The sequence below is a fragment of the Elephantulus edwardii genome, unplaced genomic scaffold (assembly GCF_000299155.1).
Source record: "Elephantulus edwardii isolate Elephantulus edwardi_28Jun2011 unplaced genomic scaffold, EleEdw1.0 scaffold00094, whole genome shotgun sequence".
Classification (NCBI taxonomy): Eukaryota; Metazoa; Chordata; class Mammalia; order Macroscelidea; family Macroscelididae; genus Elephantulus; species Elephantulus edwardii.
The window spans coordinates 477,228-492,060 of NW_006399844.1; the positions used below are offsets into that span (position 1 = coordinate 477,228).

Sequence of the window (14,833 nt, forward strand, 5' to 3'; positions counted from 1 at the left end):
TCCTGGAGAAGGTGAAGCTGGAATGCTCCTTGGAGTCAAGGATTCTGAAGCTTCATCTGACATACTTTGGGCATGTTGCAAGGAGGGACTGGTCCTTAGAGAGGGACATCATGTTTGGCAGAGAGGAGGGATGGCGAAGGAGAGGAAGACCTTCGATGAGATAGATCGATTCTGTGACTGGAGCAGTGGGAGTATGTGCGTTTGAGATGGCTAGGTTGGCACAGGGTAGAATAGCATTTAGAGCTCTTGTACAAAGGGTCATTATGAGTCGCAAGGGACTCGATGGCACATAACAACAACAACAACAACATATTTATGTCAAAACTTATTTCTTGCTTAAGAAAGGGAGCTCCATCCCTTAGTGGTAAGAATCTGCGCTGCAATCCCAAAGGCATGTAGTTTGAATCCCACCAGCTGCTCCACGAGAGAAGGATGGGTAATCTTCTCCCGCTCAATTAACTGCCTCTGAGAACCCTCCTGAGGGTCAGTTATGGGTCAGATCCGACTACAGTACACAACTACAACAACATGGGAATTTGATAGAAAGATCTTTTTGTTGAATTGTTTTGTTTCTCCTTTTTGTGTCCCGTCGAATCAGATCTGACTGACAGGAGGAGATTGCTCCTTCTTTTCCAGCAGAGCATCTGCTGGATTAGAACTGCAGGCCTTGAGGATTGCAGAACAGCTTCTTGCCACTAGGCCACCAAAGCTTCCTAGAAAGATGTCTTTTTGTAACAAGAGAGGGTGGGTCATACCAGGTGCTTTTGTTAGGGGTCTGTGTGCCTGGGAGTAGCCATGGGAACCAGTGGGGTGTGGGGAGGGCTCAGGCTGCTCTCCACCCTCTTCCCCTTGGGTTCCTTCCTTCCTGGTAGGCACACAAGCAACCCTCCAAACTGCCTCCTCCCAAGGAAAATTGGTCATTTTCTACAAATGACTGTTCTGATTTTCCCTTCTATTCTTACCCTAAACACAACAGTATGTGCGTGCAAGCGTACACACACACACACACACACACACACACATTCTTTTAGCTTGAGATGCTTCATCCCATAGACTACCTAGAGGGAGAGCCTTGCTCCTCCATCCTGTTCATAGGATGAGAGGTTCCCTTCGTTGCAAAGAGGCAAATAAACTGCCACCTCAGCAGACTCTTCTAGAAGTATAAAGGTTTGGGGACAGAAAGCAAAAGTTTCAGTGACAGGTAGCAGGGTGTGTAAGAGCCCTAAACAGCCAGTCCTGTCCCACAGTGAAGCTTTTCCATGAGTGGTGATAGTGAACCCTGGGGCAGGGGTAGCCCAGGGATTGTGGGTGGGGGTGATTCTAGACCCTGGGTCTTTGCTCCTACTTCTTTTTCTCCCTCCCTCTGAGTCATTCCATCTTCCCGCCCTGCCTGAGGGCTGGTCACTGGCTGGGAGGCCAAGGCTGGGTGCCTGCCAGGCCAAACAGGCCCTGGGGCAGCAGCATTGCCTTGAATGGAGCTTGGCTTAGGGGTGGGAGAAAGGGCATGTCGTAGGTGGAGGAAGGGAGCCCAGCCTGCGTTCTCTAAACTCTCCCTTCCATCTGGAGAATCTCAGCTCCTGCAGAGCCCCTGCCTTGACCCCAGATGATGTTGAGGCAGATTTACAATCCTGGAGTTTCAGCAAATGTGCATGCTTGGCTCCTTGGTATAGTGGGAAGAACACTGGGTTAAGTGTCAGAGGCCTGGGCTTGGGGCCTATTGTCGGTCGATGTTCTTGAGTCAAAACTTGTTACCAACCTCACGCACAGTGGACCGAAACACTGCATGATGATTCTGTGCCTCCCTCACCATGGCGGCTCCATGTGAGCCCGGTGTTGCGCTGCCATGGTGCTGAACCAACTCTCTGAGGGTCTTCCTCTTTTCCTCTGACACTTTACCAAGCTCAGGGGCTTAGGTCAGCCAATCACTCATTCCGTGACCCTGGGTCCCAATTTCTCCAAATAACACAGAGAGAGACCTTGGGTAGAGATGATCAAACTTCCATGACTTAATTCCTCCTGCTTATATGAAAGAAATGCTTCCCTGAGGCAAAGGGCAGGTGGCCTGAACCTTCTGGGGGCCTGCCAGTCACCTGCCCTCCCAAGGGAAGAAGGGGCTATGAACTGGGTCCTGGGCTCCTGAGGTGACCAGGTCGCCCTTCTGCCTGCTGTCTATTTGTACAATTAAGGATAATAGCATCTGTCCTCTTACTTTTGCTGGAACTTGTCCTTTCCTCCAGGAAGATCCTAGGCTCCATAACCCTCATCCTCCGTAACCGCGCCCTGAACCCTAAAGACACATGTGATGAGTCTCCACTCCCTGTCAAGTGCCTCTGATCCTCTGAGCTGCCAACCTGAAGGCACCTGGTTCAAATCCACCAACTTCTCCACAGGAGAAAGATGAGCAATCTTCTCCTGAGCAATTAAACTGCCTCTGAAAATCTGCTGGAAGGTCAGCTATGAGTCAGATCAGACTCCAAGGTACACAGCAGCAAGGCTCCTGAAGCTTAGAGACAAAGTTTTAGTCTCTGAGTTCGCAGGCCTCAGAAATGGCCCAAGAGAAACTTTTTAACCACCTTGTTCCCAGGTGTATGGTAAACTGCAGACAGACAGACTCAGATGACCTGCGGCCAGGTCAAGAGGCCAGAGCCTCAGCTCTCAGGAAGTAACTTTAATTTGCTACTTAAGAGAAACTCTTAACTGAGCAGAGATGGAAAAATTCCTCTCAGTCAGTGACAAAACACACCCTTTGTTCTTCTTTGTTTTCACCTCAGAGTTCCCCAGAGTCCCTGAGGAAGTAAGGAGGAGGGTAAGGGGGGCAGGGAAGGACTTAGAATAAATGGGAATCAATGGGTCTTGTGGTCCTTGGTCAGCCACCCAGCCTGGGGCACTGGAAAGGGCATGGTGAAGGCTCAGGAGGTGGCCAATAGGGCCAGAGGGTTGGAGGGCCAGAGGAGGGGTGGGTAGTCACAGCTGTGGCCTCTGGCCTCACCTCACCCCTGCCCTGACACTGGAGGCAGCAGCTAGGACTTGCTTCCTACAAGAGGCGCAGAACTGTTCTCAGAGAAGATACTAGGACCCAGAGCAGGGATACCCCCGTGGGGAGAGGTTGCATCTCTGACTGAAGCCTCCGGGTAGAAGCTGAAGTAGTAGTCACTTTATCCCAAGGACAGTGCCTTTCCAGTCAGACCTGGTTTTTCCAAGTGTCTTCTCATCAGACCATGGAGCTCTGGTGGCCTACTGGTAAGGGGTTCTGCTGCCAATCCAAAAGCATGGTTCAAATCCAGCACCTACTCCACGAGAGAGAGAGATGGCAGTCTCCTTCTATGCGATTTACAGCCTCTGAAATCCTGATGGAGGGTCAGCTATGGATTGGTTCTGACCTGTTGGCACATGACAACAATCCCACTAGATCAGGGGCTCCCCCAGGAATGGTCTGTACCTTCTCATACTGGGGAACTGCAGGGACCAGTTGCCAGTGTCACTAACTTGGCCTCTCTGGGCGGCAGGCAGCAAGTGGTACAAGCAGCACCTCTCCTACCGTCTGGTGAACTGGCCTGAGCACCTGCCCGAGACGGCAGTCCGGGGTGCCGTGCGTGCTGCCTTCCAACTGTGGAGCAATGTCTCGGCGCTGGAGTTCTGGGAGGCCCCCGCCACGGGCCCTGCTGACATTCGCCTCACCTTCTTCCAAGGAGACCACAACGACGGGCTGGGCAACGCCTTCGATGGCCCAGGTGCTGACCGTCCATCCCCACCAAAACCAGTCCTGCCCCACACCCAGGTGGGGCTTCTGATGGGCTAGTGGGAGGGCAGGCCAACCAGAAGAGGCAGTTTGGGGTGTCAGTGGGCACTTACCTCCCCTGTGACCTTGGGCAAGAAGCTTCTACCTCTAAAGGATCCTCAGTTTCTTCATCTGCAAAATGGGAGCAATGGTTTCTGCTCAGTCATTGCAGAGAAGAGAAGAAGGTCAAATGAGCTTTGCAGACTTTAGAGAATAGACAATGGTCTATTCTGGAAAAGCCTTCTAAGATCTTGTCTCTAGAAAGGCTGTGTCTCTCTTGTTCTACAGGAATGCATAGTCTACAACTGATGTTGTTGTTAAGTGCCGTCGAGTCATGGATGACTCATAGTGCCCCTATGAACAAAAGACCTAAGCACTGTTCATAGAGTTTCCGAGGCAAGCCATTTCAGAAGTGGATGCCGCTCCTGCTTCCAAGCTTGTTTTAATCGGGGAAGCTCCACCAAACACTGTCCACCATGGGTAACCATTATCACATTTGGCACACGAGTGTCACAGTATTTAGCATCACAGCAACCACAAGTTACCTCTGTACAGCAATGCACAGACCAGTGCGTCACCACTTAGAAGCATGTTTGGAAAAAAAAAACCCCAATTTAAACCAGGCCTGAAGGCCGCAGATTAAAATGACCCACCTTGGGCTTGGTAGTATAACCTTCTGTCCACTAGGCCAAAGTAGCTCTCTCTATGTTGTCGTTATTATTGTTAAGTGCCGTCAAGTCGTATATGACTCATAGCGACCCTTGGGCTCGGTAGCATTCTACACACTAGGACTCTTAAAAATATATCCAGAAGCTACCATTGCCCCACTCTACCCCTGCCACCCTGCCCCACCAGACCACACACAAAGAGGGGCTCTACCCTCTGTCTGCCACATAAATGCTCCACATCTCCACATACCCAGGGCCACAGACAGTCTTCCTCCTTGTCTGACCCAAAGATTTCTAGCTGCAATTTAAATGGCTCTCCTATTTTGCACAGCATTGGGCTTTAGACTCTGAATACAGGCCCTGTACCAATCTCCTCCCACTAATGACTAAAATACACCTGATCACTCCCCTTCGGGGAGGAGATTCAAGCCCTGTGTGTCCTAGAAGTTTGCTGCCCTCTGTCCCCACCATTGCACTACTCTGCTTTCATCAAACCTCCCTCCAGCAAAGCCTACTTCCAGGCCTGGCTGCTGCAACCCAACTAGGACCAGGGGAAATTGAGGCTTTGGGGAATCCACATGGTAATACACACGTGAGCTCACATGTGCTTCACTTTACCCATTACATGACACATCATCTGCACACCCAGGCTGAGTCGGTAGTCAAGACAGCATTAGACCCCAAGCTCCTTGAGCAGTTCTCTGAGGTGGGACAGATGTGTTGTTGGCCTAAGTTTTATGTTCTTTCTGAAACCTTTTCATCCATCTCCTAGGGTTATTGTGAAAATGAAATGGAATAGAATGGAGATAACAGTGCTTAAAACAGGTCAAAGCATATTAAAAATAAACCAAACCAAACTTATCATTGTCAAGTCAATTTTGACTCATGGTAACCCTCCACCATGTTTCTGAAGTTGTAAAGATGGTAACAATGGCCCGTCTTTCTCCTTCTGAGGTGCTGGAGGAGTTAACTTGCTCATCTTTTGTTCTGCAACCCAACAAATCAAGGAGTATGTCACCAGGGCTTGTTCTATGTGAAAAATAATAATAAACACTAAATAATAACTCAGTGGCAAGGAGCTCTGGTGGTCCAGTGGTAAGAAGCTGCACTGCAATCCCAAAGGCATGTGGTTTGAATCCATCCATAGGCAGTCTCCTCCCATGTGATTAACTGCTTCTGAAAACCCTCTGGAAGAATCAGCTATGGTCGGTTCCTGCTCAGTGGTACACAACAACAACAGCATTGCTGTTGACTCATAGCCAATCTCCTCCTGGATTTCCCAGGCTATAGACCAAACGAGAAAAGACTGCTTGTCTCTCTGAAGGTGCTGCTGGCAGGTTCAAACTGCTTTCAGGTTAGCAACACAGCCGCCAAGGGTCAGAGCTTCCTACATGCAAAATAGGAAGCACACGTTCCACATGTCCCATGTATCCCATGAGTCTGCCCTCTAATGCCTGCTTCCTAAACGTTGTCAGTTCCCAGTTGGCCTGAGCCCCAAGAAGGTAGTTCTGAAGGACCTTCAAGTCTTTAGGTCAACATGATCACAGGGCAGTCAGTACCTGGCTCACCTGAACGTCAAGGGGTGGAAGGAAGCTGCACAGCTAATAAGCCCCATGAGGGGCATGCTAAAAGCATTAGATTCTCTGCTCCACACCAGCTCTCTCTGCTCTTCTTATAAGCTGAGAAGCAGAGGCCCACAGAGGAGCCTTGGGAGGGTAAGGACAAGAACAAAAGAATAAGAAAACATACAATTCAATAAGAAAACATACAAAACACACAGAGCACACAAATCATAAACGTACAGCTTGATGGCTTTTCACCAACTGAATACACCCACACCCAGATAAAGAAACAGAACATTACCAGCGCCCAAGAAGGTTCCATCATGCTGTCTTCTAGGGGTAGCCACCAACCTACTCCTAGATATTGTTTTGCTTTTTAAATTAATAGCCAGCTTCCAAATATATTTACAATTTGTTGTTATTAAGAATCTACACAGCAGAATACACATTTGAGTGGACAGTTCTACATGCCCGATTCAGATACTTGCTTACAGGCTTTCAAGTTGTGCACCCGCTCCCACGCTCCTTTTCTAATGCTCCTCCCATTAACATCAACCCACTACCCCCTTGGTTTTCTCTCTCACTCTCAATCACTGCCATCAAATCTCTTTCGATTCATAGAAACTCTCATTGGGTTTCCAAGGCTGTAAATCCTGCCATCTTTCTCCCTCAGAACTCCGGATAGATTCCGATTACTCAGTCTTTGAGTTAGCAGTGCAACTCACTACGGACTGTGCCCACCAACACTCCCCAGTTTTCTAACTTAAAATTGCTGTTGTTTAGCTCATAAAGATCTTTAAAGAGCACTGTGCTTAAGACAGGCCATTCTTTCTTTGCTAAGCTAAACCATCGTTTGGTTTCAAGAGCTCAGAGGATATTTTTGGCTTACGAGTTTAAGATTATTTCAGAACAATAGTTTCAGGGATTCATTTTAGAGCAGAGTTAGGTCGCCTAGATAGATAACTTCTGAAAATCATTTCTGTGTATCCCTTATATAGTTCTGGGGAGCTCTGGTGGAGTTGTGCTGCTAACCTAAAAGGTGGTGCCCCTGGTGATCAGAATCCACCTGCAGCTTTAAGAAGAAATAGGGGCATCTCCTCCCGAGCCATTTACAGCCTCTTAAAACCTGCTGGAGAGTCAGCTATGGATGGGTCTGTTCTAACTTGATAGCAACGAGTATTTGAGGGGTTTTCTACTGTGTACTAAGGACTGTTGCTAAATGTTCTAGAAGATGGGGGATGGTGTGTCGGAATTAGTGAGACTGGCTCAGGACAGGGCAAGGTTCAGAGCTGCTGTATACAGGGTCACTATGGATTTCAAGGAAATTGATGGCACATAACAACAAAAACAACAGTATACACATATTTCATGCTCAGGATACTTAATGCTCTTTGTTCTCATTCTCATGTCAGATCAGTAAGTTGAAACACAGAGAAGTTAAGCCACTTGCCCAAGGTCACACAGCTTTAAATGGTAAAATTTGAACGATAGACGTTAGGTCTCAGTCTCTACAACCTGCTGACCTTTAGGCGTTAGTACTTAGATCCATCGACTGCCTCCTCCTCCAGCTTCTGCCGGGGCTTAATTGGAAGGGAAATTAAGCAGCACAAGTCAGCCCCACACACCCCATCCCCAGGCGTGGCGGGGTTGTGGGAACGTGGGGGCAGAGAGGGTCCGTGTTTCCGCTGACCCACCGCCGCCGCCGCCTATAGGGGGCGCCCTGGCGCACGCCTTCCTTCCGCGCCGAGGCGAAGCGCACTTCGATCTCGAGGAACGCTGGTCGCTGAGCCGCCGCCGCGGGCGCAATCTCTTCGTGGTGCTGGCGCACGAGATCGGCCACACGCTCGGCCTGGCCCACTCCCCCGCGCCGCGCGCGCTCATGGCGCCCTACTACAAGAGGCTGGGCCGCGACGCGCTGCTCAGCTGGGACGACGTGCTGGCCGTGCAGAGCCTGTACGGTGAGTCCCTGCCCGAGAGAGCGGCCCACCCTGACTTCCCCGCTTCCCGCACGTGGACACCATCCGCTGACCTCAGATCTCCATCCAGAACGCTGGAATCGGGCCATTCCCATCTCTGCCTTCCCCAGTCACTGGTTCCTCAAAACTAAAAACTGCTTCCTTTCCCCACTTTCTCCAACTGTCCTTTCCAATTGCTGTGCAGTTGCAGGCCAGTTCCTGGGTCTCTGCCTAATCCTACCCTCAGCAGCTCCTCTAACATGCTTGCCCTATTACCCAGAGGCAATCCCTCCATTCCATCCTTGCCTCATCTCAGACCCCAAAGCCTGCATTCCTGCCCCTACCCCTACTTGCTCTCTACCCCTACTCTCCATGGCATGGATACCTACTCCCTCCAAACATGAACTTGAATCCCTGTCTGGCTTTCAGGTTAAGTCTTTCCACCAAGACTAGGCATGACCACGTGTATTAACCAGTTCGCTTGCCTCAAGGCCTTGCCGGGACTCTAGCCTGTCCCCTCTGCCTGCCTCAGCCCAGGACTGTCTTCCACAGAGCTTAATAGTGATAACCGATATTTCATGAGTATCTGCCATACACCAGGCACATAACACACCCCTAATACCCATGAGATAAGTATCTTTTTGTTCTCAGATGGAACCAATGGACTTCTGAGAGGTTAGTTAACTTCCCCTAGATCACACAGCTAGGAAACTGAAGACCAGATTTCATATTTTTATTGCCAAATTTTCTGTCTCCCTCCTCTCATAAGGGAAAGATAATGATAATTGTTGTAATATTCATAACCTGCTTCCCTGAATGCTGAACTGATGCACTAGTATTGGCCCTCCAGACTCAAGACCCTCTCCTCTTAGTCCCAAATTATTACTTGGCACTCGACCCCAATTTTATCCTAATAGGTGCTTCTTTGCCAGCCTCCTGGTTTCAGTGCTGCCACTAACATCAACATCCAGGGTCATCACAGCCCCCCTCCCTACTTTATATTAAATAATGACAAATGGAACCAAGGAAGAGGTCTGGAGTGCTCACCATAGCCCCTTCAGCATGTCTTCTCTCCCTCATGAAGGCAAGCCCCTGGGGGGCTCAGTGGCTGTCCAGCTCCCAGGAAAGCTGTTCACTGACTTTGAGGCCTGGGACCTTCACAGTCCCCGGGGCAGGAGTCCTGAAACCCAAAGTCCTAAATATTGCCACTTTTCCTTCGATGCCATCACTGTGGGTAAGTTGGCCCTGCCCTGGGTCATGCCTTATTTCTTCGTTCCATTTCCCCACTTCAGGATCTCCAGAAATGGAGGGTTGGGGCAGAGGGGGAATGAGTTATAAAATCCAGAAACATTCCACTGGGTAGCAAGCCCACAATAGGGAAACTCTTCTTCCTCCTGCCCACTTTCCCCTCAGCTCCAACTCTGCTGGCTGGCTGCAGCCTGTTTTGGTCAGTCTGGGCAGCTGGGTTCTAGGATCAAGCCTTCCCTAAAAAGAAGTCAGGAAGCTAATAGCCATTTACCTCTTCTTTTGTGACCCCGGGCAGATAGACAGCAGCGAGTGTACATTTTCAAAGGGAGCCACTTCTGGGAGGTGGCAGCTGATGGCAATGTCTCAGAGCCCTGCCTAATGCAGAAAAGGTGGGCTGGGCTGCCGCCCCACATTGAGGCTGCTGCAGTGTCATTGGAGGATGGAGACTTCTACTTCTTCAAAGGTACCAGCCCTGGGCCAGATGAGAAAATCGAGGCTTAGAGAGGGGAAGTGTCTTACCCAACAAGATCAAGAAGGCTAAAGAAGCCTCTCACATAGGGAATTCATGGTGGAGTCTGCCTTCCAATTTGAGCCCAGGGAAGAATTCCACCATGGATTTCCTTTCTTTGGTGAAGTGGGGCTGAGCAGGTGCCAAGGTTATGACGGAGACAGAGGAGGGAAGGGTCTCTGAGAAGAGACTAGAAAGGTGTAGGAAATCACTCCTGAGCTCTGCCATCCAGCAGAAAGAATTGCACCTTCTGTGGGATGCTGGCTGTGTGAGGTGGGACATGTCACTCACCTTTCTTAGCTTGACCTTCTGCAATGGGGAAAATAATACCTTGGGATTATTGGGAGGAAAGGTTAGAGGATAATGTCTGAAGAATGCGCCGGGTGGTGCTAGGTGCATGGTAATTCATGTTCATTCAAGACTGAGTGCTTTTATGCTCTCGGAAGTGGTGGAGACACCAGGGAACAAAACAAACTTCCCTGTCCTCACAGAGCTCATATAACTACTAGTTATGAAAGCCCTTCCCCCTCCGTGTTTTCTGTTCCTTACCTGGGAAGGGAGTCTTACTTCCGTTACGTGGTAAGCAGGTTGGTTCAGTACTATCATCTCTCCGCTACCACCTGCTAAAAGTCTAGACCACAACAACCCGACTATTTCTCCTACTGTTTATGACTACTGAGCCGTAGAATCTGTTACTACTTTCCTTGTTGTGTGCCGTCAAGTCAGAACTGACTCATTGCTGACCCTCTGGCAGGTTTTCAGAGGCAGGAAATCACGTGGGTGGGAGGAGATTGCCTAGCCAGCTGAGCTGAGCTGGCGGATTTGAACTGTCTGCCTCTGGGACTGCAGCGCAGCTTCTCAGCACTTGGCCGCCTCGCTCTTCCATAGGAATACTCCCACACCGTGGAGAGCCAGGAAGGGGAGTGGAGAGGAGGCCAATGGGGACGAGAACCTCGGGCTCACTCGGATTCCCCCATGTCCCACAGGAAGTCGATGCTGGAGGTTCCGGGGCCCCAGGCCGATGTGGGGCTCCCCGCAGCTGTGCCGGGCGGGTGGTCTGCCCCGCCACCCCGACGCTGCCCTCTTCTTCCCGCCCTTGCGCCGCCTCGTCCTCTTCAAGGGTGCCCGCTACTACGCGCTGACCCGAGGGGGGCTGCAGGTGGAACCCTACTACCCCCGCGACCTGCAGGACTGGGGCGGTGTCCCCGAGGAAGTCAATGGGGCCCTACCGCGGCCGGACGGCTCCGTCATCTTCTTCCGAGATGACCGCTACTGGCGCCTCGATCAGGCCAAACTGCTGGTGACCGCCTCGGGTCGCTGGGCCGCCGAGCTGCCCTGGATGGGATGCTGGCACGCCAACTCAGGGGGCGCCCTGTTCTGAAGACCACGGGACTGACTGAGCAGTTGGCACCCTCATGGCCAACCCCATACCTCTGCCCCAGGGGCGGGACCTGCGTTGCAAGCCTCTGGGCCTCCCTGTAGACGACTGGCAGGAAAATCTTCACCAGGAAGTTTGTCCCCTGGAGAATGTGGCATTTTCTGTGTGCCCTTCCAGGAGTTCCCGATCCCACCTCCTTTGCCCCAAGACCTGTTGGCTCTCATTGCCTCCAAGATGTTGTTTCTAATAGAAGTGTCGTTCCCGCCCACAAGGGGGCAGCACTGGGACGCAGGCAGGAAGGATGCCAAATTCCACGCAGAAGTTAGGGCCCCTGGACTCTTAGGGCCTCTTGGGCTTTTGGAGAGTTACTTTAAATCACAGACACCATCCCAAGGAAGCGTGGGTGGGGTGAGAGTAGGAAATCTCAAACCTCAGAGCCCATCAAAACCCTTGAAGGGGCCAGGACTTTGTGAAGGAAGATTGATGCAGTTTTTTGTGAGGTAGAATAAAGAGAAGCCCCAGTTGGTAGGCTGGAGGCAAAAGCAGCCTTCTTTAGAATCATTCTTCCGTACTTTCCAGTGAGAGCAGATGGGTGTGGATGATGGGGAAGGAGAGACAATGCTAACTGATAAACTGAAGCTGTGTGTGTGTGTGAGAGAGAGAGAGGGAGGGAGGGAGGGGGAGGGAAGGAATTTGCTCAAAAGCAAAGTATCCCGCTCTCCTCCCAGGCAGATGAAGTTGGGGAGGCCTCCCCCAGGTCTGCAGGCCCTGGAGATGCAGCCTCCACTCTCTGAAGGGAAACTCTGCCTGGCCTGCAGGTTGGAGACACTCCTTGTCTTCACAATGGCCCCATTCTCCAGGCTACACAGGCAGCATTCCCAAAGCTCCTACCAGCTGCCCAAGAATAGCTGGAATTCCTGAAGAAAGAACCAGCTCCCTAGCCCTCCCTCTCCCTTAGCCAGTCTGATTTTAGCATCTGGTTCTCTAATCCTCTCCCCTCAACCTCTGCACCTCGTGTGCTAGCGCCTGATGGTACACTCACCCTCAGCAAGACCACATTTCCAACGGAGGGGAGAATAGTCTGGCCCAGGCTTGAGCCCCCAACTCCTGACAGGCATCCTTGCATGCAAGCCTTCATTTTCTTCTCTGAGCAATGGGAATAAAGGCCTTTGTCTGGCCTCCAGATGAGGTTGGTACAACCCTGCCCTGTGGATAGAGGGGCAGGAGGTGGCCCCTTGCCGCCCCCTGACCCTAGGGGAGGATGAGGAAGGTTGATCTTCATCACTCCTCCACCCCAGGGTCACCTCATCTGTGCCTCAAGGCACTGACACTTTGAGCAGAGGCTTTATTGAGAGATTTGAGGGGTGAGGGCAGGTTTCACAAAGGGTGAGGGAACCAAGAGGTTCTTTTCTCTAGGCCCTGACTGCCGGAGGTACCAAAATGCCCCAGAGACAGCTGTGAGGTTATATCGGGACTGGAATAGAGTCAGGTGGGCGGTAGCTGTGGGAGCTGCCTCCAGCAGAAGCCCTCAAGAGGCTCTGTTGGAGAAATGGAATTCACATTACATTGGGCTCCTCATTGGGTGGGAATGCCCCATCAACAGTGGGCAGTCTTGACCGGGGGGTGGGGTGGGGTGGTGGCTCTGAGACAGGCAAGTTTCACAGAATGTGTTGGAAAGGTCCGGTTTCAGGGGTAAGGAGAGGGTTGCAGGCTGCCTGGGGTCAGGCCAGGATGGAGGACCCAGGCTTAAAGGAGGGCACTTAGGGGCCCCAGGTGGCCCCCGTCCTTCGTGATGCCCTCGTCGCACCAATGTCCTGGTGCTCCAGAATACAGTGCGCCACGTAGGCCGGGTGGCTGTGCAGGCTCCTGCATTTCTTGCAGAAAAGGATCTCGCAGCGCGCACAGCCCCCGCCGCGCGGCCGTTGCCGCCGCTTCTCCAGCATGCACGTCTCCTCCGGGAGGCTCCGCTTTCTGCAGGCGGCGACCCGGGCGCTCAGTGAACCGGCCCGTCCCCTCCACCCTGAGACCCCCTCCATCCTGCCCAGCCCTTCGTCCTCTGTCAGGACCCAGGAGCAAAGGCGCGCCCTCACCTGTCCGCGGGAGCCCCCAAGCCGCCGAACTGAGCAAAGGCGCTGAACCAGGCCCAGAAGCCGCTGTCTGCGCGCCGCAGCAGCGCCACCTGCTGGGTACTGAGCTCCTGGCGCAGCGGGCAGTAGGACACTGAGCTGTCGTCCTCCTCTGCCACCGGGCACTCCTCTTCGCCTTCTGCCACGCTCTCCAGCGGCTGGCTCTCCTCATCTTCCTCCTCCTCCTCCTCCTCTTCTTTCCCCTCTGCCTCCCCGGCCCGGGGTTCCTCCAGTTCCTTCTTCCACAAAGGAGTCTTCACGCCTACAGGCCGGAAGAAACTGAAGTCAGTCTCCTGCCCCCAGGGAAGGGTCTGCGTACTTTGATGTTGCCAACAACTGACCCCGCCCATGAAGAACGATACTTATAGGATGCACTAGGCCACGAAGACTCCTTTGAAGGGGTTTTAGAGTGCAAGGATTTCCTGAACCCGGGAGGGTCTGCCTTCTCTCTCAATTCCTCAGGTTACAAGCTTCTTAGCTAAGAATTCCGGACTTCTCACATCACTTGTCAAGTTCCGTTTCCTTATTTGTAAACCTGGAGGAGCGAGGAAGTTGCACCTATCTCAAGATCTGCTGTGAGGTTGGTATTAAAGAGTGCCTATGCAAAAGCGCCCAACCCAGGGCCTGGTGCACAAGAAGCAACCATTGAAGAGCAGCAACGTGGTGACGACGATTGAAAATGCAAAGACAATAACGGCTCACCAAACTTCTCCTGATTTACTTTACGGGGAGGACCTGATATCTCGTGGGCTCGCCACACACATTAATTGCACTAATTGTAATTGCAATAAGTGCTTGTTTGTATATTGGGGTTTTAATCAGAATTCCTGTCCTCAAGTGGACCTTGCCTTGGGAAAGCTTGCAGTGGAGCTGGCAGGCAGCTCAGACCAGTGCCTCTGCATAATTAGGAAAAGGGGCTCTCAATTAGAAAACGTGCCTCTTACGGGCAGACCAATTAGGAAAAGGTTTGAGAGGTGGATGAGAACCCTAGGAACAAATGCTTAGGCCTCATTCTAAGCTTGCTGCAAATTGCCAGCTAAATTTCAGCACCACTGTTCTGGTGGCCTAGTGGACAGGAAGCTCTGCTGGCCTAGTGGGTAGGAAGTTGCATTGCCAACCTAAAGGCGGGCAGGCAGGCAGGCAGTTAAAGTCCTTGGTGGGAGGAAGATGAGCCACCTCCTCCCTCGCAATTTCCAACTTCTGAAAACCTGCTGAAAGGTCAGCTAGGAATCAGTTCTGATTCCTGGGCAATGAGTTTGAGTTGTGTTGTTGGCTTGATTTTGAGGGTTGGTTTGTTTTTGGTTTTTTTTCTTTAATTCTGGTAGCCTAGAGGTGAAAGAGTTGCACTATCAACTCAAAGACTGTTGGTTTGAATCTATCACCTGCTTTGAGGGAGAAAGGTGGACAGTTTCCTCCCATGTGATTTATATGTTGTTGTTATTGTTGTTATGTGCCGTCGAGTCGTTTCCGACTCATAGCGACCCTATGCACAATGCACAACAGCTCTAAACCCTGCTCTATCCTGCACCAACCGCACCGCCTCTGACACACCCATCCAGATTACCCCAGTCACCGAATCAATCCATCTCATAGAGGGTCTTCCCCTCCTG

General features: G+C 51.6%; 2 protein-coding genes across 3 annotated transcripts in view; one reads left to right on the forward strand and one right to left on the reverse strand.

The window, feature by feature from the left end:
- Positions 1-11,100, forward strand: part of MMP28 (matrix metallopeptidase 28) — a 40,814-nt gene extending 29,714 nt beyond the window's left edge. Inside the window, exons 4-8 of one of the 2 annotated variants that reach the window (XM_006890896.1) lie at positions 3,507-3,731; positions 7,721-7,966; positions 9,048-9,197; positions 9,507-9,674; positions 10,706-11,100. In XM_006890896.1, coding sequence (XP_006890958.1) covers positions 3,507-3,731; positions 7,721-7,966; positions 9,048-9,197; positions 9,507-9,674; positions 10,706-11,100 — 1,184 coding nt within the window. The remainder of the gene's footprint in view (positions 1-3,506; positions 3,732-7,720; positions 7,967-9,047; positions 9,198-9,506; positions 9,675-10,705) is intronic. The other variant, XM_006890897.1, reaches the window with a different exon arrangement.
- Positions 11,101-12,857: 1,757 nt separating this feature from the next.
- LOC102872847 (chromosome unknown open reading frame, human C17orf50) overlaps positions 12,858-14,833 on the reverse strand; it is a 4,211-nt gene continuing 2,235 nt past the window's right edge. Inside the window, exons 2-3 of the mRNA XM_006891052.1 lie at positions 13,188-13,485; positions 12,858-13,068 (exon numbers count right to left, since the gene is read on the reverse strand). Of these exons, the coding sequence (XP_006891114.1) occupies positions 12,858-13,068; positions 13,188-13,485 (509 nt within the window). The remainder of the gene's footprint in view (positions 13,069-13,187; positions 13,486-14,833) is intronic.